This window comes from Prionailurus bengalensis, chromosome D3 (genome assembly GCF_016509475.1).
Source record: "Prionailurus bengalensis isolate Pbe53 chromosome D3, Fcat_Pben_1.1_paternal_pri, whole genome shotgun sequence".
NCBI classification, from domain to species: Eukaryota; Metazoa; Chordata; class Mammalia; order Carnivora; family Felidae; genus Prionailurus; species Prionailurus bengalensis.
In genome coordinates this window covers 18,758,405-18,784,223 of record NC_057356.1, presented here as the reverse complement: position 1 = coordinate 18,784,223, position 25,819 = coordinate 18,758,405, and the positions used below count along the sequence as shown (strand labels likewise).

The 25,819-nt window shown below is 44.6% G+C and overlaps 1 protein-coding gene across 1 annotated transcript in view; it reads left to right on the top strand.

The window, feature by feature from the left end:
* Positions 1–25,011, top strand: part of GIT2 (GIT ArfGAP 2) — a 52,127-nt gene extending 27,116 nt beyond the window's left edge. Inside the window, 8 exon segments of the mRNA XM_043557865.1 lie at positions 3,366–3,508; positions 5,583–5,732; positions 9,421–9,669; positions 11,265–11,354; positions 15,325–15,407; positions 15,993–16,181; positions 20,892–20,955; positions 21,669–25,011. Coding sequence (XP_043413800.1) covers positions 3,366–3,508; positions 5,583–5,732; positions 9,421–9,669; positions 11,265–11,354; positions 15,325–15,407; positions 15,993–16,181; positions 20,892–20,955; positions 21,669–21,881 — 1,181 coding nt within the window. The 3' untranslated portion in view covers positions 21,882–25,011.
* Positions 25,012–25,819: the final 808 nt, after the last annotated feature.

The window sequence follows — 25,819 nt, the reverse complement described above, 5'->3', positions numbered from 1 at the left end:
AGAGAGAGAAGGGGAGAGAGAATCCCAAGCATGTTCAATGCTGTCAGTACAGAGCCTGCCTGATGTGGGGCTCAATCCCACGAACTGAGATCATGACCTGAGCCGAGATCAAGAGTAGACTCAACTGACTGAGCCCCCAAGGTGCCCGTAGAATATGTTTTTTATTATAAAGCATTTAAATTTTTTTAATGCTTATTTATATTTTAGAGAGAGAGAGAGAAAGAGAGAGCGTGAGTGGGGGAGGGGCAGAGAGAGAGGGAGACATAGAATCCGAAGCAGGCTCTAGGCTCTGAGCTGTCAGCACAGAACCTGACACAGGGCTCAAGCCCACGAACCGGGAGATCATGACCTGAGCCAAAGTCAGATGCTTTAACTGACTCAGCCACCCAGGTGCCCCTATTATTAAAGCATTTAAACGGAAGAAGTACAGACTATAAAAATTAAGTTTTCAGTTAGCATCGTATTCCCCAAAGACAGTAATCATCAACTGACATCAGTTTTGATTTTACTAGTTCAACAGGAATAAGCAGATTCTAAGGAAATTTACTAAATTTTGGCAAAGGTGTAGTGGTAAAGGTCCTTACGTAAATTTGAAATGTCAAAATGTACATACTCTTTGATTTGGTGGTTCCATTTCTAGCTAACTTGAGGGTAAATAATCAAAGATGTTACACATATATGTAACACTGAAAACATTAGAAACAGGTAACAGTTTGCAACAGGTAAGCAGTGAGAATTTGAATATATTTGAGTAGTGCAACCTTTTTTTCCCAAAGAATATAGAGTGATATAAAGTAATAAATCAGTTTTTCTAAAAAAGGTTTAGTGTAATCGCAGTTTTGTAAGGAGACCATTTATACACATACATATGTGCAAGTGAATATATCACCTGGAAGTACTGTGTAAATACATAATCAGCCGTCGTTATTTGCAGATCCCATATTTGCAAATTCATCTGTTAACTGAAATTTATCTGTAACCTCAACATCAGTACTCCCCATGGAAACTCGTGGACATGTGCAGAGTGGCAAAATATTTGAGTCACCCAAAACACACATTCCCAGCTGAAACTGAACTAGGCCGTGCTCTGCCTTTTTGTCTCAATTCTCATATTGTTAATAAGTGTCCTTTTTAGGTCTACTTAGTACCACATTTTTACATTTTTGTGCCTTTTGTTGATGATTTTGCTGCTTAAAATGGGCCCGCGGCATTATACTCAAGTGCTCTCTGGGGCTCCTAAGCACAAGGAGGCTGTGATGTGCCTTATGGAGAAAATACCTGTGTGAGATAAGGTTCGTTCGCACATGAATTGGATAGTGCTGTTCGCTGTCAGTTCAATGTTAATGAATCGACAATGTATATTAAAGGTGTTTTTATGGGGCGCCTGGGTGGCTCAGTTGATTAAGTGTCCGACTTTGGCTCTGCAGGTCATCATCTCACAGTTCATGAGTTCAAGCCCCACGTCAGGCTCTGTGCTGACAGCTCAGAGCCTGGAGCCTGCTTTGGATTCTGTGTGTCTCTCTTTGTTCCTCCCTCGCCCTCTCTCTCTCGAAAATAAACATTAAAAACAAAAAAAATTTTTAAGGTGTTTTTAGGGGCACCTCAGTAGCTCAGTCTCAGTTTAAGTGTCTGACTCTTGATTTTGGCTCAGGTCATGATCTCATGGTTCATGAGTTTGAGCCCCACATTGGGCTTTTCGCTGACAGCACAGAGCCTGCTTGGGATTCTCTCAGTCTCCCTCTCTCTGCCCCTCTGCATGTGCGTGCTCTCTCTCAAAATAAATAAATAAACATTAAATATAAATATATATTATATTAAACATAAATATAAATAAACACATATGTATATATTCAATGTTTATTTATTTTAGGGAGAGAGAGAGAAAGAGCATAAGTGAGGTGGGGGAGGGACGAGGGCAGAGGAGCTGAAGCGGGCTTTACGCTGACCGCAGAGCCGATGTGTTGCTCAAACTCACAAACTGTGAGATCATAACCTGAGCCAAAGTCAGATGGTTAACTCACTGAGCCACCCAGGCACTCATAAAAATATATAGATATATATTCTAAAGGTGCCTTTAAACAGAAACACACATAAAGTAAGGTTCTATATTGATTGGTTGACAGAAATGATGTGACCAGAGGCTGGCAGGAACCCAACCCTGTGTTTCCACAGAAACGATGGTCACTGGTTCAGGATTTGCTAATTTAGTCTTCACAGCAACTTTCTATACCATACCAACTGCTATTGATGAAATTGGCTCTTTATATGTATATGTTTAGGGAAAACTCTGGAAGGGTATAGACCAACATAGATCAATAGCTAGGAGTGATTACCATTATTCTATATGGAGTATTGCCTCTTTTCTATTATTATTATTATATATATTTTTAGCTAGAGTGAGTGGGGTAGAGGGGCAAGGGGGTGGGGAGAGAGAGAGCGAGAGAGAAAGAGAGTGACAGAGAGAGAGAATCCTAAGCAGGCTCCACACTCAGCACAGAGCCCAACGCAGGACCATGGGATCATGACCTGAGCTGAAATTAGGAGTCAGACGCTCAACTGACTGAGCGACCCAGGCACCCCAGCATTGAGTATTATTTCTGTAGTCAGATGATACATATATTTTTAAATATTAATTTGAAAACTTAAAATTCCTTTTGAGTAACCATAATTTGTCACCCAGATACAAACCAGAAATAACACTGGAAATCAGAGGTCAGCTTGAGTTGACTGAGAGAAGTTGGAGAGGCTTAGATAATTTGTGAAATGTTTTATTCAAAGCATGTTAGAGCCTGTGGAATCATCCCTGCTCCCCTGTAGGCCATACCTTCCTGGCATGGGTATGTGTGTCCACTGAGTTGTTTTCTCCTCTCTGGCAGTCAGCTGACTAAATGCCAGGAGCCTGTTCTTTGAGCACCAAGTTCACTAGGCTCCATTTTAACAGTTTCTTTTCCATGTCATTACCTTGTAAACAAGTTACAATTAAAATAGAATCCCAGTTAATCTTATAGTAGTTATAGTGTTATTTCCATGAGTTGGAACTAAGCTCTGTGCTCTGTCTCCTGGAATAATGAGAAACATGGGAGCCTGCCTTCTCAATCTGAGCAGCACTTTCCTAAACCACCTAATTAATTTGCCCACATTTGCTAAGTGGCCTGCAGGGATGCTTAAATACCTCCATGCAGTTGATAGTAAGGCCCTTTCTGGTTGATAACCTCTGTGATTCCTGTTTTGGTGCGAATATAACATTGCTATTTCTGTCATTTTCTTTTAGTCTTTAAATGGCTAAACCCAAAAATCCTCCCAGTGGATTTTGGGGATAAAAGTTTTTTTAGGCCTGAAGAAAAGTTGTTTGTTTCTGTTGATAGACAACGTGGAGCTCATACTGAAAACAATCAGTAACCAGCACAGTGTCGAGAGTCAAGACAATGACCAGCCGGACTATGACAGTGTGGCCTCAGATGAAGACACGGATCTGGAACCTACTGCAAGCAAGGCAAATAGGCAGAAGGTGAGGTGACATGTTGCACACAGAAAGGAAGAACATGTTTCTTTCTGAAATCTTTCCTCCTGCAAAATCGCCTTACTTATCAACCACTGTGAAAAGTGCTCTGGAGGTACTGTTCGGCTTACTACCAGCTTAGACCAGTGAGGTCAACAGGGGGTCCGTGTCTCTAAGTCCATTGCCAAATCACAGCTTTAGTTGTGACTTTATAAAACTTGTGAGCAGGGACCAGTGCATTTTATTCTTCCGACAAATGTTTACTGAGTGACTTCTCTGGATAATACTCTCCCGAATGAGGCCTGGTCCCTTTCCTGTGAGGCTCTCCCTGCCTAGTTGCCTAGTAGGAGAGAGAACTGCTCTCAATGGTTCAAAGTGTCATAAGAAGCACAAACGGAAGCTGGGGGGTAGGGGTGTGTGAGGAGATGGAGCTTGTTGCTGAGGACAGGTGTCAGGGGAGGCTGTGTAAGTGGGGTAGCAGTTAATATATACCTTAAAGGATGCACAGGGTTAGGCATGTGGAGAGGCAGAGAAGGGTGGTCTAGGCAGAGGGAAGGTGAAAGAGGGCATCTGGAGGAACCCACTCATGTGTAGAGACAGCCAAAAACGAGTGGAACTCAGAGCTGCAGCAGAGGGCAGGGCTCATACCACAGAGGAATGTGACACCAGGCTGAAGAGTCCATACCTTGGCGGACAGCACAGAGCCCGAGAAGCTCTTAGGCAGGTGAGGAGAGCTAAGGTCAGCAGTTTGGGTTCCTCTCTTTTGGGAGTACTGTTCTCGGCGGGTCAGAGAGTGGAGGAAGATAAGAAACCCAGGTGGGGTAGTGCTGGAGGTCCAGACAAGAGCTGACATGGGCCACCACAGGCCCCGTGCTGAGAGAGTCTAGGTGGAAGGGAAGTCTTGGTAGCAGAGTAAACATGGGCCCAGGGAGAAGCAGTAGAGGCCTGGCCAGTTCACCCACTGCTGAGTCACCAGGACCTTGCCCCAGATCTGGCCCACAGAGGGGCTCAGCAAACGTTTGAGAACAGGTGGACAGGAAGACAAATAAACAGTGATAAGTTGGATGTGTGCAGTGGGGGTATGGACTTAAAAAGGATGTGTCCAGAGCTATCCAGCTCACACGACTGTAAGAAGGGTGGAGCCCCTGGCAGATGCAGGGGATGCGGAGGGGACAGCAGAGGTCACTTGCCCCATCTTATCCGCCTCTGTCCAGTGTCCCTGAAGCACCAGATTCAGTCAGAGCAAAAGCCAAAGTCATGACCAGATCCTACCAACTGGCTTCTTCCTCTCTGCCTTGCACACCCACGCCCTCTAGCTGAGCTCTGCTGCTGGCTAGAACGTTCCTCCTCCGGACAGTCACTCAACTACTGTCCTTCCACTTGACTAATGTCCTTCTGGCTGTTACTCATGTCTCACCTACCCAAAGGCTTATCTCACCTGCCTTATTAAAACGCACCCACTTCACCCCTACTTCTCTCCCCGGCCCCTTACCCTGCTCCATATTCTCTTTTCCACAGCACTTGTCATCTTCTGTCTCTCTCCCACTCTGCTGGGGTGCAAACACTGTGGAGGGATCTTTGTTTTCCCTTTTTACATATCCCAAGTCCCTAGAACACTGCCTGATGCTCAATACAGATTGGAATGAAGGAATTACTGAAAGAACGAATTTTTAAAAAGAAAAGGAGGGTACCTGGCTGGTTCAGTTGCATGTGACTCTTGATCTTGGGGTTGTGAGTTCGAGCCCCACATAGGGTGCAGAGATTACTTAAAACCTTTAAAGAAAAAGGAATGGGCAAGAGAAAGTCAGGCAATACCAGAAAAATGCACTGAAAGAGTCATCGTCAGACTGGATTTAGGGCTGCACCTCCTGTTCTGTTAGAAAATATCGACTCTAGTATTTTTCAAGTATTACAGTAATTCTACCTTTATGTTTTATTTTTGCATTACTCCCTGAAGGCTTGATTTGGTTTGATTAACTTTGCAGTCCAGCTGGCATGGTCAGACTTTAGAAATTCTTTAGCTGTGAGTCTTGAATGTTATCATCATCTCCGATTGTGAACATTTTCCCCAATTTATTTTTAGAGCCTAGATTCAGATTTATCAGATGGACCAGTCACTGTGCAGGAATTTATGGAGGTCAAAAACGCTCTAGTGGCTTCTGAGGCCAAGATACAACAGCTAATGAAGGTGAATAACAACTTGAGTGACGAGCTGAGAATTATGCAGAAAAAGGTAACATGTCAATAAATGCCAGGATGATTGACTCTTTAACCCTGTAGCATAAGGAAGAATCCCAGGCACGGTGCTTGTGGGCAGAGGGGGAGAAAAGCAGTTATTGTAACAGACCTAAGAACCTTTGGCCAAGCTGTCTTTGTGGAAGCAGTGTGTATTTGGAGTTCAGACGAAGTGGTTTTGATGGGAAATAAATCCAGAGTGAATTTCCCAAGTAGTTGACACGTAATAACCTGGTTGCGGCCACCTTTGCACTACTCCGTGCTCCCTGGGAATCTGCATGCCCCTCCAGGGATGCAGTCCTTGCTGTTTATTGCTCCTTCTAAAGACTAATCACACCGTGAAGACAGAGTGGACAAGAGCCCTGGACAGGTGTCTGTGCTGACCAGCACTCCGTGCAGGGGCTGTCATCCCTGCTCACTCTTAGTCTCAGTTGTTACCCACCAGCTCCAGCAGCCCCATCCCACACCCCCGCTCTGTTTTCCACCGGTACTTCTAATTTATGATATCCTCAGAGCCTACAGCAGGGCCTGCCACAGAGTAGGCACTCAGTAAATACAAGAAAACATTTTTCATGTGCATGAGTGAGAGCTGTACAAATCCCATTTGTCTGGCATTTTCTCATTCACTCCTTTTTGGGAGAGTGAGAAATATATGAACATATTAATCTCTAAAAGGAGTGTGGCTAATAGTAGCAAGGAATATGCTTAAGAGGGGGTTATGGACATAACTCTTTACGAGAAGGCTAAGAAAAGGAAGTTTTAAAAATTCTCAATTCTGTCCAAGACTTTGTGGGTGCTATTACCATCATTCAATTCTCTACAAGATGAGATTTTGTACGCTTCCCTTAAGCAGAAACAAAACAAAGTATGTGTCTGTGCCTTAATTCTGTCATTGGAAGAGTAGTGTTTCAGAATCATTATCAAGAACAGAGGACAAGGTTCGCTCCCTTTGTGACTGGGCCCTTTCCAGTGACGCTCCCTAAAGGAAGGCCAAAGAACTAAAAAGTCTGTCCCCTCTGCCTGTCAAGGACAGGCACCGCAGTGCACTCTCACCTGGGGCTTGGTCTAGAATTCTTTTGATGTTGAGATCTAGACCTTTTTTTTTTTTTAGAAAAATGTTCCAAACCTACAATACTGCCTCAAGATCAACCAGATTTCTATCCAACACCTGTTCTGTGCCAGCCTGGCCCTGTCTAGGGCTGGTGTGCAGCCATGAACAAGGCAGACCAAGAGCCCTTTTGCTGTGTAATCATAGAGGGCTTACACTTCCTCTGTCTTTTCTGAAGTATCTTCTATTTAATGAATTATAGTTTGTCCCATTAACTGAACTAATAAATTTGTTGAGGTGACTCTTTCTGAAACATGCCGACTTTGCCAGTATAAATCAGTCTGCTAAGCATCACCTTTTTTTCATTTTCATTTTTTTTTCTAAAATGCTCTTTTAGTATTTATAGAAGTCACCAGAGATAACCTCGTATCTTTGAAAACAAATGTCTTGAACCTTGAGAAATGCAGAGTGAAATTATTTGCCATTGCTCATGGATTATCTCCTCAATTCTTAGAAATGCTCTTGATTTCTGGAACTATTGAATTATCTGTAAGTTTTCATTACCTGTTACACTCCTTCCAAACAAAAAGTATGATCTGATTCTTATTAAGATTGGCATCAATCAAATTTATTCTAGAACATCTCTCTAAATACAGAGGACTAAAATTTTTTGAAATCAAGACAAGGAACTTGTGCTCATCAAAACACATTCAAGTAAAATCCACGCTGGTTGTTTTAGAGGCATGAAAAGCATTAAGATGAAGTTTCACGTTTCAAGACCTTGTCTAAAAAACCCTAAGGGAAGGTTTTTACACAGACACATGACCAGACACCCCAGTTGCTCATCCAGAGGCATGTGTCTGTTCTCCTCACTCCCTGCACTGCGTCCGTTTCACTTTAGGATGGGGGCTCTCTAATAAATAGTTTGACAGGCACCTTATGCCTGCCTCTGTCCTGGAATGTAGGAATTTTCAGTGGCTGCTTATCACTTTGCAGCTGTTCTTTCTTTGGAAAACAAGTTGCAGATAGAAGTTATACCCTGAAAGCCTTTGTGGTATAGAAGCAATCTGTCTGCCATTCTTTAGTGGATCACATATAGAAAAAAAACAAGAAATGAGGGGATTTCTGTGGCAGAAGCAGTAAGTCAGACTGTCACAAAAATTTGGCACTATGACTATAAAGTATGTAGAATTTGCTTATTTTGCAAAGATGTGTTGGTTTTGTTTCAAAGTTAGGTAAACGTTCTTGTATATTTATAGTTGACAAAGTAGCATGATTTGTATTTGATCTTTCATATTTAACAGTTGCTTGGAAAAGATGCTAATTAATGAAGAGGAGCAGCCACTATTGGTGTATTTTTCACAGATCGGTGCTTTCTAAATAAAAATTGAAAGTAACTCGTAACCCTGAGTGGGCTTGCTATTGAGAAAGTAATGATCTTCTGGTGCAAATACATTTGCTTGCGGACTTAAGCCTTGGCCCTGGTGGGGAATTTGGTCAGAGTTTACAGTCTCTGTCAAAGAGTAGACAGCTGAACTTACACCACCCCCAGCTTATAAATTGTCATGGAAGATGAAGGAGCACCAGAGAGGAAGGACACTGTGCAGGACTGGACTCAGTTAATTGTGTTTGAAATGCCAGACGCTAAGGAGTGACACGATTCCTTGCTGACCCCCTAACTCTAATTCATCAAACACCATGAAGCAGCCTGCATGTGAGGAATGGAAAGAGCAATCAGGGTCTCCAAGTGACAGCCTCTAACTAAAGTAGGGTGGTGCCAGGCACATTAGAGTGTTTAAAGCTGACACTGCCATGGTCGCGTTTTTGAGTGACAAAAGCCAAAGGAGAGCGAAGCCAGGTATCCCGGCCCTGGCGGAAAGATGACCGATCACCAGAGGGAAGCACGCGTGCTACGTGGAGCATTCAGACGAAGATGTTAACGTAGTTCGATAGGCCTCCAGTTTTCTTCGTGATATGTTAATATAGCAAACGTACCGTGATTCAGTTCCCTCTCTTTTTTAAAAGTGCTAAATTGTTTGGAATATCAAGAGTATTCTGCAATAAAAATTTATTGATCCTAATTTTCCTTGTTGGCTTTTTGGGAAGCAGTAGCTCATCTGATTTTTCATAAGCTGAACTTCACTGTCTTTCTTGCTTTGCAAAGCAACCCTGGTTATCTCTGTGCTGCTTCCATGGTGTCTGCTGGCATTTTTGGCATTTGCAAATCGCTCAGGAATCATTTGAAAAGCGAGTTACCTAAGTGACGTCTTAATGATCTCAAACTCTTGCTTGAAACAGCCTAAGAACACTCCAGAATACAGCTTGCCCACAAACATTTCCCAGGCCCACCATGACCAGTTTTTAAGTAGTTAGACATTTCGTTTTTAACAAGTCCAAACTGCAACTTTGCCACAATGAGAAACTAAGCTGTTTAATTTGCTGAAGTGATGAAGTGAGTTGATTGCGTGTCGCTCATTCTAGGAGAAAGAGTTCTCGTTTGTAGTTGCTGTAACTTTCGACCCAGCTAGCCGTTACTGTTCTTACTGTTTAAAGCTGGTAGTTGTATGCGTTTACTTGGTGTTTGCTTTTTCTGCTTGCTGTAGAAAAACACCGTCCCACTGCCAAACATTTCTTTCAGCTTCAAACACTCCAGAGTGAAAATTCGAACCTCAGGAAACAGGCCACAACCAATATATATCAGGTGCAAACTGGTTCTGAGTACACAGACACTTCCAACCACTCTTCCTTAAAGCGACGTCCGTCTGCCCGGGGCAGTAGGCCCATGTCCATGTACGAGACGGGATCAGGTCAGAAACCATATCTCCCAATGGGAGAAGTGAACCACCCCGAAGAGAGCAGGACGAGACTCCAGCCTTTCCCCGCGCACGTAAGTAACACCACTGGCGCTTCTGCTGTTCACTCTGTGTCCATCCTGACCGTTGCTTTCTCTCTTCTGAACCAGCACATCCCCGTGTCTCTGCTTTGCCAAACTAGGCTAGGAGAGTTATCCTTGTGTTTGCTGTATTAACATGTCAACAGATGCTTGTATTCCCACAAGCAGATAGGGCCGTTGGCTGAAAGTTTCCCAACAAAGTTTGGGACTCTGGCTCTTGTTCAGCTCCTCTCCCTCTGCTCTCCCTCATATCCATAATATCTTTCCCAGCCAGCCAGTACTGGAATGTTCTTTGTAACAAGCTTCCTTCCCCACTTCTAAAAACAAAAACAAATTATGAAGGTCACCAGCAAAAGTGCTGTCTTCTTTGAGGTAGACAGGCACTTGCCCCTTTATGAAATGGAGCCCTTAGAATTCAAGGTGCTTCCCTGCTCCTCCTGGTGGGCAGGTCTGGAAGCCTCTGGGCCTCCGCAGCCTCTCCGCGTGTGGTCAGCCTGCCTGCTTAACTTCTGCACCCCCTTGTCCCCTTGGTGGAGAAAATGTGGCTTTGTCATTTCACACAAATGAAATGTAAAAACTCTACACTGGTTTTACAAGGATTGTATTCCAAAGATTGTGTTCCGTAACAGGCTGCTAACAATCTTATTTTACAGTGGGATGAGTATTGTGTTGTGAGGTTTTCAAATATTACATCTGTCTTGGATTATTTTTTAAAAACCCATGTTTTGACAGGACGCTATAGACATTGGGAATTTCTGTTTTTTCAGAGAGTAGTCTTTATCGTTTCAAATGTGAAAGTTACTATTTCTTCAAATTTTATAGGAGTTTTCAAAAAATTCTCAGAGTAAATGCAGAGTAAAGGATATGGTCTAGTAAATTAAACCCTAGTTTAATTTTGTCAAGCTTTACTGTGGTAAAATTTCAGTGATGTTATATTGTAATTAGGTCTCCTTTATTTCAAGTTTTTAAGTTGTTTGGACCAAAACATTCTAAGGCAATTGATTTGATACATTTGGTGTCATGGAAATGCCATTGAACTAACGGAAGAATCTTATATTTGTTTAGCTAAAAACAAAAGTTAGGAAAAGCCACTTTGTCAGTTTTCATAGTATACTTTTTTACTTTAGAAACACTTAGAATGTGATGTCACTTTATTGCAAAAGTTCTGTATCTGTATTGAAGAGTAGATTTATAACATAAACCAACTTAACCGTTTATATAGTTTCTCATTTCCTGTATGTCCTGATTAAAAAACAAATACTTGTTTAGGCTATCCATTAAAAAAAACTATTGACAAAATTCATAAATTATGCTAGGTGTTCTCTTTTCTCTTATAGAAAAGTAGCTTTATAAATTCTGAGTAATTTCTGGGAGGTATCTCACTAAAGGAGTAAACATTTCTGGGGACCTGTCATCAGCTAACATGGCAGTCAGCCTGCCTGTCACAGAAATTTCAGCACTGATCTCACGTAGTGAGTTGCTGTTTAGGATTCTTTGACCAGGAAACCCCAGGCTGAAGCCAGGGTAGGTGGTAGGGATTTTTGTTTGTTTTGTATTTTCCCCGAGCGTGTTTCTTTTTCCCCTTCCAGATCGGGAGGAGTGCGCTTGTGACCTCCTCTTCGTCTCTGCCTTCCTTCCCCTCCACACTTTCCTGGTCGAGGGATGAAAGCGCCCGAAGGGTTAAGTACACTCTGACCTGTCTGCTCTCTGGAGGAGGGGCAGTGCTCCTGGGCGCTTTGTGCTTCCCCTGGCCCTCCTGTCCCTCCACTAACTGCCCTTCTGTCCTGCATGAGGCAGTGCTCACCCTGGTGTCTCAGCACAGTGGCGCGCAGGCACACGCACACGCGCATGTCTGTCCGAAGCGGTCTCCCTTTGGTCTAACCCAACGTTGCTCAGTTTCCCTTAATATTTAACAGTGTTTGCAGTTCACCCTATAACATTTATTTGAAACACACGGTCTTTTTAAACCTTCAGAAAATTAGCTGGCTGCTGGTTAAATATTGTAGCAAGGCAAACATGTCAAATTTGTCCAGAGCAACAGTTATCAGATATTTGGACCAACTGAAACACTAAGACATCATCATGCTTTTTTTTTTTTTTAACCTGTTGCATTTTTTATGTGAATGCCATACCTGACGTACCCAGGTGTTGCAGTCCCTGTGTCCTACATCAGGATTGCAACATGTGGCAGCATTGGAGGTGTAGGCGGCTGTTAGTATGAAGCTGTTCACTTGATGAGTTGGTCAAGGCCAGCTTGCTGATGTGTAATTTACATTCTCAGTAACCACACATGATTCAGGTAAGCTCTTTTAGAGTAGGCAGACAGCAGTGTCTGTTAAGCACCTCCTCCACACCCAGCCTCTTGGTAAGTCAAAGGGTCCTAGGGACTCCCTGCTCCCAAAGGCACCGTCAGTTTAAAAAATCCTTTCCTGGGCCACCTGACTGGCTCAGTTGGAAAAGCGTGGGACTTTTGATCTCAAGAGTCCTGAATTTGAGCCCCACGTTGGGTGTAGAGACTACTTAAATTTAAAAGAAAAAAAAAAAAACTTAAAAAAAAAATCCCTTTCCTGCACAGAGTGCATGATGGTAAGCTGGGATCATGGTGGAGAGAGCATATGCTTTGATGGCCTGAGTTCAGGTCATGGCTCACTCTTTCTTTAATAGAAGGATAGTGTAACCAATCCTAGAGGAGGGAAGGTGGCTGTGCGTGAGGAGCTACCCTCACAGATAGGGTGGGGTTTGCACTGGGCCTTTTTCCATTCCCTCCACATCAGTAGGAATGACAGAGTGGTTCTTTCCCACTGCAGGTGCCATATGGCTCATCGGGGCCCTTTGGGGCTCTCTTCCGCACTTGGAGGTAGTCTGTTGAAAAGCAATCTTGATGTACAATACTGAGTCTTGGCAGTTCTGAACTGCGATGTTTTTATTATGGTTTTTTTCAGTTAAACTAAGGGACAGTTAAATAGAAATGAAACCTCTCCTTTGAAATTTTGTTAATAAGAGTCAAGTAGACCTCTTTTGCCCACTGGGAGATTTGTCTTTTAAAAAGTCTGTCGTCTTTGGTAGTTTTGAGAATCCTTGCAAGGACTGCTTGCTGAGACAGTGTTTTATACAAGATTAACAGTTACATCATTGAAACTGATAATCTTGATTATTCCTGACTGCTTCTTTATGAGTTTAGGTATTTATGGCATGTCTGTATTCAGAGACAACTGCACATCTGTTCAGTAAACTGAACCAGCACCAGCTAGAAGGTAACTTTTCTACTAACAGCTTTGAGAGAGCAGCACTTTGAACTAATAGGTCTTGATCTTAGCTCTGCATGTGTACAGTAATTTTCATAAAATTAAATGCTGGCTAATTTGAAATCCTGTCCTGTGCTTTTGTTTGACAACGATGAAAGACTGAATCCGTAAGTAACTGATTTCCTGGATGGTTACTGCCATATGTTGTTTTCTGTGCTTGAGGAACGTTTCCTGAGTACTTTCATTAGATATATGAGTTGTTACTCTTCTAAAATGTTTAAATGAGACCTGGTGCTTTTGTTAATCGTGGGGTAATGCATTTGATTTGTAATTATCACATTTACCTCAAGGAAAGCAAAAAGATTGATTATAAAAATGTGAGATTCTCTGGGTTTAATTCTGTTTTCTAGATATTTCCACTGGAGCAGCTCTGGATGAATTTTCTAGAATAATTATTTAAGTGCAAGTTTTTTACATTTCATTTATGTATGTGTGTGCATGTGTGTGTGTACGGACACACTCACGCACATACATACACTCATCCTTGTATGTGCATATATAAAAACTAAAGGAAAAGAAATTTAAAGATTAAGCATTCCCTGTGAAAGGTAAGATGGGGTATTTTTGTTTGCTTGTTTTGGGGGAGCTTTTTTTAGATCACCTCTGGAAGAGCCAGCTGTCCCCATTCCCTGCACTAGGTACAGTGCCTAGCTTTGGTCTTCCAGCTACACTTGTAGTGGTCAGTAACTCACTGATAGATTCATAAGGCCAGGTCAGAATAAGGCAGCGGTTGAAGTAGAACTGCTTACCAATAGTAAACACAGGGATCTGGAAGGTTGTAGATTTTATAGAACTCAGCTTTACAGACTCTCCTGTGGCACCAAGCCAGTATTTTAAATCATTTGCCAGATGCGTTTGAGTGGGAGAAATATGAGTTCACGTTGAATTTTAGGAGCCTAGCAAGTACCTTATCTTAGAGTGGCTAGGACCAAATAGAGCCCTCAGAAAAGTGGAAAAACCTCAGCCCACAGAAGAAAGGAGCCCTTGCCCTGGGAGGAGGAAGAGAGGCTATGGGGAGAGTAAAGCAAAATGTGGTGTGAATAAGGAGTCTTTCTCCACTCTGGGGCTGACGGTCTTGCCTGTCTGCATCCGGCCTTCAGAGGGCCAAGCAGCATTACCAGCAAGGAGCAAATAATTGGACCTTATATAGACTCTTAAAACTGGCCAATTCTGTGGTAGCCATTTTTTGGGGGATGAAGCTACAAGGTCTCCATAGGTTTAAACAAGGGTCTTAGTTTACAGCTGTATCTTTAGCCACATTTTATTGCATCATTGATAAAATTCCTTAGTCACATGATTAACTTGGATTAAATTCAGGTATAAAGGTGGAAATCGCTCATATTTGTATTTTGCAAGGTAATCAGGTTAGGTTTTGAATCAGCTTCCACTGATACCTGTTCTAGATGAAGAAATTCTCAAGCACTATGGATAAAATAAATACTGAGGGGAAATTATGTTTATTAAACACTCCAGAACTAACATAGTCTCCTTCAGAGAAATGTGTTCCCCTTCAAATTCTGTCACCCTGGAAGGCCCTGTACTTTGCCATGCTGCCATTTGCCCAAAATATTTTTAGGATCCCTCTTTTGAATCTGTGCACCATTTTTTTGATCTCCACAGTTGCATCAGATATTTATATTCTAAGAGATAGATTTTTTTGGGAAACATAAAAGTGGTTGGAGACCAAGTGTCGTGCCGGGTTAACCCATTTTGGTTCACCAACGACATGTAGCAGTAAGTTAATAGTGCTGGTTTTCTTGTGTGGCTCGTATAAACTGTCTCTGAGGGCAGTTCTTAGAGAGCCCTAAATGTTTGGAATGGTGACAGTCGTCAGGGCGCAAGGCATGGAATAGTGGAGGTGGTAGGAGACAGGACCTAGGTTCTCGCTGCTGGGTTTCTGCTGACTCTGTGGCACTGGCTTTGTCCCCCAGCTCTTTGGCCCTTCATTTTCTCATCTGGTATTAGAGTAGATAATCTACAGCTGGCTTCCAGTGCTGGCGGTCTCTGGATATGTAAGTGGTGGCCTGTGCATTATATTATAGGTAAACTCCATATTCCTTAGAGAACCAAACACGGGTGTTGCCTTGCATGTCTGTGTTAGTTTATACCAAGGATCTGTTTATGGAGTTGCCACTGAGCTAAGAAGAAAATGGTGCCAAGAAAAAGAGAAACCATTTCTGGGTCTACTATTCACCTTTTACTAAATTTTCAATAAAGGGTTGGCTCCTGGCCCAAGTGAGATCTGGGCCACAAAGGCCCCGTGGCCTAACAGGTAATGATTCCTAGGCAAAGCTCCCAGATGTCTTGTACTCAAAACTGACGGGTGTTGCCTTTTCTCTCTCAGGCATCCAGGCTGGAGAAGCAGAACAGCACGCCTGAAAGTGACTATGACAACACCCCCAATGACACAGACCCGGACGACACAGGGTACTGTGTGGGAGGACTGCCCTGGGGCGGGCTCTCAAACCTGAGACCTAGTGGCCATGCTTAGGGGATGCGATTCATCCCCCACGTGTCTCCACTCTGTGTTCAGACCCATAAGGTCATGAAATATGGACGCATAAGTTCATAGTCCAACCTCTTATTCCATATTTACCCCAGGGGCCTGTTCTTTTACCGGCCGGTCACAGACCGTCTCTGAGTGTCTATAGTGTGCTTAAAATCGGTATCTTAAGTCAACATCAGGTCGCATTCTATGCTTATACCCCAAAGGATGAGCTGGATTAGGGATGGCTTAATGACAGCACCTCCTCCCTGCTGCCATCTTTACCCTTTCTCCGGGAGTCATAATTTCCAGCCCCGTGGTAGAATGAAACAGCCGCCCCGTGAGCTGTGGCCGCCTGTTGTTGACACAGCCTCACCGTGAGTCCCCTGCAAGACAGGATAAAGGAAACCACAAGACACAAGAGCAGCCAGCTCATGCAGCAGCAGATGCACATGCAGTGGCTCCTAGAAGCAGAGCAGCAGCTCATGAGCACCTGTCACAGCAGGCCACTTCTTTAATGTTGGCAGGTCAGGCAGAAAAGGAAGGCAGAGGAGTGTGGTGTGGCAAGGCGATGGCTCAGTACCAGATACGGCAGAACCCCACGCAGCCCCAAGCCCCATCCTCCCCAGCACGGAAGACGTCATCCGGAAAACTGAACAGATCACCAAAAACATACAGGAGCTCCTACGAGCAGCTCAAGAAAATAAACACGACAGGTAAGGAGGTTTGAAAATCCTGCCCGGAAAAATGGACATGCTTTGCAAGAGAGGCTGCTCCATTAGGAACAGGGAATTTTTTTTTTTCCCCAATATACTGATTTTTTTTTTTTTTTTAAGATTTTTTGAAAATTCAGGTTTACACAACAGGCTTAAGAACAGATTTGTAGATTTGGGTGGTGAGTTTTTTTTAACATGATGTTTTCAATTTTCTGCATTCTTATGAAGGGCTCTGGAAGCAGATGCCTCTAGAAGTAAAATTGCAGCATGGTTTGGGTAGTGATATTGCTGGTGCTGGATGGTGAGGGGCAAGAAGCTGCTCCTTAGGGCTTGCCGTTGATTCTTCCAGCCACTGTGCTCCCTGTGTGTGCCCTTGCTAGAGTTGAGTTGGGTGGCATAAAAGGTATCTTTTTTTTTTTTTCTTAGTGTTTATTTTTGAGAGAGAGAGAGAAAGAGCATGAGTGGGGGAGGGGCAGAGAGAGAGGGAGACACAGAAGCTGAAGCAGGTTCCAGGCTCTGAGCTGCCAGCACAGAGCCCGACGTGGGGCTTGAACTCACAAACTGTGAGATCGTGACCTAAGCCGAAGCCAGACACTTAACCGACTGAGCCACCCAGGCGCCCCTGGCATAAAAGGTATCTTGGCATGAACTTGATTTCTTAGGCCTCCCTTGTGTGCATGTATGTGTGTTCATGCGTGTACGCGTGCATAAACATCTAAGAAACAAGTGGTTTACAAATAACAATTGACCTAATCGTCACCTGCGCTCCTGAAATGAGATTCATCTTACTCTGAGCAGAACTATATCCTGCAAAGTTACTTCTTCCGGTGGAGAAGGGACTGGCTCTTGTTCCAGCTCATCTTTTTGTTCCCTGAGCACAGGTTCTCTGAGAACTAGTGGTGGGTCGTTAACTGTCCTGAGCAGTGTCCTAGTTTCACATGGCCAGCCGCATCTGGACACACTCATGAAGCATTTAACATCCTCCCATTGGGTTTAAGAAAGCAGCAGAGGTCCGTCGAAACCCCAGAACGATCTCACTGTTTTCCGTAGGTCAGTAAAGTTTAGTGCTCGGGTGAAGAGGTCCTTTGCGTGTAGTGCAGTAACAGAAGTTGTTCAGGGGACACGGGTACTGCTCCTCCTTGGTCCTCTCTGTTCTCTCCTTCCACATAAAGATGGGCCAGAATCTTTTGCCTTCTCTGTGTTCCCGGTATCGCCAGGCTAGACTGCCCTGCTCTCCCCTTTCCCTTTTTTCTCTGCAGTTCTGACTTTCCCTAATGTCACTGTTTCCTACTTGGTGAGAAAGGAGCAGTCTGTGTTCAGTGAAGGATGAGCGTTTGTCCTCCTGGATGGACTGCTGGAGGGTCCTCAGAGGTCCATGGGAATTAGGCAGCTGTTTATCTCCCTCCTTCTCAGGCAGCCTCTTTATCACACACTGCTCCTCCCCATCCCCCGCACTCCACAAGCTGCCGGTGCTTACCAGTTGACAACAGATTTACTTTAGTTCACAAGTACCATGCTTGTATTTCAGACAAACAAAAAAATATGTTTACATTGCATTGTCAAAAATAGAAACATCTGCCTGGAGGCCATTTCTGTCCTCAACCGAAAGAAATACGGTGCTTGGCACAATTGGGGAAGTTCCACCCCCCACACCTTTTTTTTTTTTAAGACGTATAAATCCATGCAAAAACATGAAGATCTGATTTTTTTGAGACCCTGAGAGGATGATGCAGAGTTTAATCATTAGTTCACTCTTTTTAGTTTAAATCAGAATTGACCTAGAGAATTTATGTTTTACGAATTGCCCACTGCTTTACTGAAGTCTGTGGTTACTTAACATGTGCGAGACACTTTCATTTATAACTCTGAGTTGTACTGATTAAACCCACGGCTTTTCCTCCTATTTTCTCCTCTTGTTTATCTGTCACCTGTGCTCACTCTGAGTAGACCAGCAGCCCATGCGGGCACACTCAGGCTTTGCCCCTGTCCCTTGAGCCTAGCAAGCTGCCCACAGCTTTCTCTGAGTCTGGTGTCCACCCTGAGCTTACAGCCCCACTCCTGGTCCGTCTCTGTCTCTTTCGCATACACACACATGCACACACTATTAGACCTCACAGTATGCACACAAGCCTTCTTTGAGGAAAGATAAGAGCTGGAAGTTGTGAACGTGAACTTTCTCCTTACTCTGTGCATGCTTGCTTTTGTGGTTCATTGAGGACATCCTAAAGTATTTCATACTGAGTGAGTTTGGGGGAGGTATCCTTAGGAAAAGCAAGGCGTCCCTGCTTCTGTGCAGCAAGGGGAAGGTTGAATTCTATTTTGGAGTCAAAATGAAGATGTTAACCAGTGTTAATGTAATGGGCATGTTGGTTTAAGTAACATTTAGGCCTGAATCAGTGGCTGCTATAAGAGGGTCTTTTTCTGAGCATTTGTGTGACCAGATGGGTCGTTGCCCCTTCATATTTACAAGTGAAATAACCCCTTCTGTGTGGGCCATTTTGTTACTATGTGGTGTGTGGTTCTAATTGCTTGCAAAGGTAAAAGTCAGGATTTCCCATTTGAAAGTATTTTGGGATAATATAAACCACTTTCTGGAAATGTAATGATTTAACTAAAACATAGCCAGTCTTAGTTAAAACAGTTTTTTTTTTTTTTCAATTTTTTTAAACGTTTATTTGTTTTTGAGAGACAGAACAGAGTGTGAGCTGGGGAGGGGCAGAGAAAGAGGGAGACAGAATCCATAGCAGGCTCCAGGCTCCGAGCTGTCAGCACAGAGCCTGACACGGGGCTCAAACTCAACTGACCTCGAGATCATGACCTGAGCCCAAGTTGGATTCTCAACCGACTGAGCCACCCAGATGCCCCAGTCTTAAAATAGTTTTGAGACTAGATTTCTTACAAAGATGAAGTACAGAGGTGCTTATGACAGTCTTTAAGCAGAAGCTAACTTCATGACTTAAAAAATGGGGAAAGAATGTTAGTTGTTAGGCTGGATGCTGAACAGGATTTGGTTCCATCTTGGAAGGGAAATTTTTAAACAGCCACATGGGTGCTTGTGGAAGGCCAAACCTGAATATTTGCACTGTATTTCCTAACATGCCACCAACAGGCTACCAAAGAGCTTTTCCCATATCGCATTTCCCTTTTGGGCTCTGTGGGTCAGCTCTCCCAGAAACAAAACCCAAGCCTGGGTGGCAGTGTGCTGTCTCAGAACTGTTGTTCAGTCTCATCTTCAGTCTGTCTTTTCTCTGCAGTAGTAGTTTGTAAAACATACTACTCAGGGCAGAAGCCTAACGTTTTTAAGGTGCAGGAAACTAGCCTCATATGTCGCATATTACAATATCAAGAATAAGAATCCTGAATGAAACCGAAGTCTCCATTCTTCCAGTTCCCATCACCTGAGAAGTCAGAATCACTAGTCACGAGTGGAAAGAGGCTTGCTATAAAGAAAGACGTAAATCTGTTGTGTCTCTGATCCCAAGAGAGGACTGTGATGTGTCAGTGAGAGGCCCAGGCCCAGGTGCTGGACAGCCGGGTTTGAGCTCAGCTGTCTCTCACCAGTGGTGGGACCTTGGGCAAGTTCTCTCCTTCTCCAGGCCTCAGTTTGCTCATTTGAAAAATGGGTGTGTTAATAATACCAGCCTCATAGGGCCATTGGGAGGAGCACATGAGTTTCCACGAAGTGCTGAGAACAGAGTTGGCACTCCATCAGTGTTCCTGAAGCCTCAGCTCTCAGACTGTCATCTAGGGGGTCCCTAGGAGGCCAGGCGGCCTGGTGGAAAGGATGAGGACAGGCAGAGCCAATGCACTTTGTCTTCTTAGAGCTCATGAAGCGAGCAGAGAGAGTGCCGGCTGTGTTCATGGCTGCCTGTTACAAACAGTCATGGCAGCTTCATGAGAAAGTAGGTAAGTGTCTGATCCAGTATAAGAGCTGACTCAGTGTTTTCTCTTTACCCAAAGTAAACCTTTCAATTCCCTAATGGTTGAGATGCATTTGAATAGAAGGAATTTAGAAGTGTCCTTCAGTTTTAACCAACATGTGGGTGTTGAGGTATAGGCTCTGGCTGTAATTTAAAAAAAAAATTTTTTTTTTTTAATTAGTTCTCTTTATTTTTGAGAGGCAGAGAGAGACAGAGCATGTGTGGGGGAGGAGCAGAGAGAGAGGGAGACACAGAATCCGAAGCAGGCTCCAGGCTCCCAGCTGTCAGCACAGAGCCCAACACAGGGCTCGAACCCATAAACTGTGAGATCATGACCTGAGCCGAAGTTGGACACCAATTGAGCCATCCAGGTGCCCCAAGCTCCAGATGTAATTTTAAGAAATGTTTTCCAGTCCTTTATTTTTAAGTTCTGTGGCCTGTGCATGGGAATCCTTGTTTGTCTTTCAAGAAAATAGGGAGATGAAGCACCTGAAAAACAAATGACCTACTGGAGGAAGTGTGAATATCTTTATAGACTGTTCTGTGGCTTCCCCTAACTAGTCGTGTATGTCACCTACGTCCCATGTGTGGAGACTTTTTATCAGAATGAATGAACTTTGGAGAAAAGGTGTGGACCCGGCTTCTTTTGGGGTGACATCCACAGTGGGCTGTCTGCGGCCTCAGCCCCTTCGTGGGGGACATATAAATGGAACCCATTCTAGCCCCCTGGTACTCTCTGTCTCTGCATTATTTCTGCTGTCTTTGAATAACCTCTTCAATATTCTTGCAGTTATATTCCCTGCTCAGAGAGGATACACGTAGCTGTTACTGAAATGGCAGCATTATTCCCCAAAGTAAGTCACTTCCTACTTGGTTCAGATCCCTTTTTCTTTTCATGTTTATTTATTTTGAGAGAGAGAGAGAGTGGGTGAGCAGGGGAGGGACAGAGAGAGGGAGAGAGAGAATCCCAGGCAGGCTCTGCGCTGTCATTGCAGAGCCTGACGTGGGGCTCAGTCTCCTGAACCACGAGATCATGAACCGAACCGAAATCAAGAGCTGGATGCTTAACCGACTGAGCCACCCAGGCACCCCAGTCGGTTCAGACCCTCTTAAATGAACTGAAAGAAATTTTCTCAGGACCTTTTATATTAACCTCTTTGTAGCATACGTTTTAAATATGCAAACATGGGAATAATTTTGTCCTACACGGATCTTGGTTTTAATAAGAATGTGTGAGCACCGTGCTAAAGGCAAAGCACTAATAGGTTAAAATGGTGTCTGGAATATTTCATCCAAGTGGATTAACATTGTCAAAAACCACCTCCGAATAGGATATCCTACTAAATTGACACTGCATGCACTTTGACCTTCGAGTGCAAGCACGTGGGCATCTCGCACACTGTGGGCCGGGCAGCTTGCCGTGTCCCGTGCGCTGCCTCTGGGGAAGGGCGTGACAGAACCGCCGTTTGCTGTGGAACAGCTTGAGCTGTCTTCACAAGAAGGCTCGTCCCCGCTCTTGGGCGTCCAGCCTGCAGTTCACGGCAGATGACTGTGTTCTTCCGTTTAGAAACCCAAGTCTGACACGGTGAGGACTTCCCTGCGCTTGCTGACGTCCAGCGCCTACCGACTTCAGTCAGAGTGCAAGAAGACCCTCCCGGGGGACGCCGGCCCACCCACGGACATCCAGCTGGTCACACAGCAAGTCATCCAGTGCGCGTACGACATTGCCAAGGCCGCCAAGCAGCTGGTCACCATCACCACCAAAGAGAACAACAACTGAGCAGCTCGGCACCAGCCCTCCTATTTTCTAGGCTTTTTAAAAGTCCAGTTTCAAATGCAGACGTGGAATTCTGGCAGTTTTTACAGAAACAGACATTCAATGAAAGTTTAAAACTGTTTTTAAGAAACTCAGTATTATTTTTGCATGTTTTCTAACAAAATTTTTGACTATTAATTTAACCCACTTGCCTTATTTTGTGCCTGTCTGCCAGTTTCCTCTCCAGTGTTCTGTTGTGCTGTCCATGACTGTTGTTGAGTTGATGGTCATAGTCATTCAAAAGCATAGCTTCATTGTTTCAAGTTTGTTAGAACTTTTCCATCCCTTTAAAACTGCCCGTCTAGGGTTAAAACTATAAATGAGATATTTAGTGAAACATTTTCTGGAGAGAATTGGGTTAAAAAAAAAAAAATTCCACCTCATCTGTTCCCTACCAAGCATTGTGCAATAAGCGAGTTTTTCCACCCTAGTGCAGGAATCTTTAAGTTTAGGGTGTTTCCAAACATGGATGTAGAGAAAGGACTTTGCCACTCTCTAAAAGTAGCGTAACAGTCTCACTTGGAAACAATGGACTGCTCCATTTGTTTTACCTATTCTGTCTTGGTAGACGTTCTTTTATTTGATGTTTCTGTCTTGATCTTCTGTCTCTATTTTGCTATCATCCTGAAGTCTCCGTGGTGCCAGATAAGTACTCGTCCCCCACGTCACGTGTCCTGTGGCCCTGTCCAGGTGGGAGTGGTGCCACATCATCACACGTGGTTCAGGGTTCTGCCTTCTCACAGGAAACCAGATGTGTCATTCCAGACGTGCGGCAAGGAGGAGCCACGTCCCACAAGCCATAACTTACTCTGTGCCACCCCATTCAGATACCACTGCCATAAACCATGGGAAGAGAAATTAGCCGCTCCCTGACGTGGTAACATATCTCTTCCCCAGAACTCGATTACTCCTTTAACCACGAAAGCTTCGTCACATGGCCTGTTTGGTAAATCTCATCACCTTTAAGGACTTCTCGTAAGGTAAGGTGTCTGCGGTCATCTGAGTTTGTTTCTCCTCCATTGTCTCGCTGGTACTTAAAAATGAGACATCCTCTTTCATGAATTCCTTAGAGAGTGTGCTCTAGCTGCCCACCGGCTATCCCAAAGCTACAAAAGCACAGGTTTAGGTTCTGGAACATACTGACGTTGGTTTTTAAGCTACTGAAGAAAAGACCTTTCTTGTTCTGAATGCTAAAGCATGTTCCTGCCCCCGCTTATTGCGGCAGTTGCGTGGGTGTGGCTCAGACCCTGACCTAGACCAGAGGGGCCAGGCAGCATTGATGGAGATGAATGAAGTGAGCCAGGTGTAGAGCAGGGGCGGAGGACAGTCAGGGAGCAACGGTGCACCTGATGGGGACAGCAGCTCCCCGGCCTCACCCAGGCTGCCCTGTGGAAAAGTGGGCCCGAGCTGGCCGGAGCTTTGATTTTTTAAGAGACCCCAAAAACATGGATATTATTTGTGTCATTCCTCTGTTTATAAATGTTGGTGACTAAACATTCTCAGAGCACACGTGTGGGGGAACTGTGACCTCTGGGCTGCCAGCTCACAGCCTCTGCCCAGGGGTCCTGTCAGCTGCAGTATGAGGTCGCACCTGGTTTACCTCCGAGCCTTACCTGTAACGTGGCCACCCCTACCCTGTGTTAAGTTGCTTTGAGTCCTCATCTTACCCATGTATTCTGTCCCGTAGTGCTCATACACGTGAAGAAGTCAAAGTAATCACAGTTGCCTAAATACGTGCTAAATAAGCCTGTGTTTTCACAGAACTGTTTGATTCACAAACATCTTTATAGCTTGACCGTATGCTGTCATGAAGGAAGCACCGTGATGGTGTTTGGTTTACTAAGGCCCAGCGTGTGGATGCTTTTGCCAGATTTTGCTACACTGAGTAGTGCGGGGAAAGGGTCCACATCTCCAAAAGACTCATCCACTTTTCTGCACAATCCTAAGTGCCATGTTCCTGTTGGATGCTGAGGGGATGCCTTCTACCTTAAATTAAGTTTGAGCCCCATCTGATAACCTTTGCTGCGTGCTGCACATACTTAGCTGTCCCTTCTCTTTCTTGCACACACCTGCCCTCATGTTGGGCCCATGCAGGGGCCTCGGGGAAGCCCGGTGGCAGTCCTGAGCTGGTGCCTCGGCCTCCCAGGGAGGGCGGGCTTCTAAATAATGAGTTGTCTGCGGTGGGTGCGGTGGCGTCTTCACTGGAACACTCAAGGACTGGTGACAGAGGACCTTGTCTCTGTGCCCCTAGACAAAGTCCAAGAGTGTGGGACCCAGAGAGCATCTCTAATTGTAAGAGCGGTGCAGACGTTTGCTCTGTCAACCCACAGTGCCAACGCCCCGAAGGAAGTTCTAGGTGGAGTGACGTGCATGACAGAGGGGCCGCCAGCCTCCCTTTGGTGCCCTGAACACTTCCTCACCTCTTCTGAGACCCAGTTCTGTTGTCTGAACGGCTGTTCACCATCTTTTGCACGTGTGTCCCGTAGCCTTGCACTAACGTCTGCGTTCTCTAAGGTCACTCGTCACTCTTAGTTCTCAAATCTTCCTCCTGCCCGAGCCGAGAGGACGGAGGTGCACTTTATGAAACTGGCGCTTGCTGAAGAGGAGACCGCTCCGCCCCGAAGCTCCTTTAGCTGAAGTCCTCCTCTGCCTCAGAACGCAAATAGTTCTTATTTGCCAAAGAACAGGGAATCGGGCCCAAAGATCAAATGCGGCATTTCATAAAATTGGAAGTGTAGACGCGCACCTCGGGAGCTGTTACCCCATGCCTCCAGGGATTGATGCTGCGGAACCAAGAGTGAGGCTAGCATGTGTCTGTCCACAGCGGCTGTGAGCTCCCCAATCATAGAATGTTCCTTCTTTCCTTGTCCCGGTGAAAGGCACCCTTTTTTTTTTTTTTTACAAAAGAAAATGCTGCATAGGAAAAACGAAATGCCTTTTGTTCAGATGTGTTTTATCCATGTCACTCGTTATTCTGTACTTTTTGTGTTTATTGTACATTCTATTCCTGTAATTATTGTACAACCCTGTAAGCGTTGTAAAATCGTTTTGGAATTTGTGCCTGCTAGTTATGCAATAAACAGGCTCTATAGTGTCTTTGTGGTAATTCTGTTCACGTCAATGAGGTGATGTTTCCAGATACTCTGTCAAAGTTTCAAGAAAGTTCTCCCATAACCTAATCTTTAATGAGACAGTAGTGAATATTTTTCTACCCCAGGGGACTCTTGTGAGTTTACAGGAATTACGACCTTTTTCTTCCTTGTGCTTAGCAGGTAGCTTTTTTTTTTTTAATTTTTTTTTTAATGTTTATTTATTTTTGAGACAATGCGAGACACAGAGTGCAAGCAACGGAGGGGCACACAGAGGGAGACACAGAATCTGAAGCGGGCTCCAGGCTCTGAGCTGTCAGCCCGGAGCCCAACGCGAGGCTGGAACTCACGAACCGTGAGATCATGACCTGAGCTGAAGTTGGACGCTCAACCGACTGAGCCACTCAGGCGCCCCTTAGCAGGTAGCTTTCTTAAAAGAAATTGTGCATCAGGATTATCTGCTCCATTGATCTTACCATGATGTGTTCAGTCCTAAAGTTTAATTTTTCAAATTCAGCAAAAGCCAGCCGGGCATAGTAGCCCTCACCTCCTTTACCAGGTGAAGGAGTTGTGGGGTTATTTCGGTCTCTTAAGGCAGGTTCCCACAGGGACGATGGGATGTACCTGGGTTCAATCAGGGCCACCCTTAGTCCCCAACAGTTGTCCTCTGGGGAGGTGACTCGGGTCTCTTCTCTCAAACAGAAGAAGGGGCGGGGCCTGGCCATCACAGTGCCTTTCCAAGCAACAAGGCTGGGGAAAATGGAGCATTCTCTCTCTGTGAGCCGGTTTGAGGCCCCAGACCCAGCAGCTCAC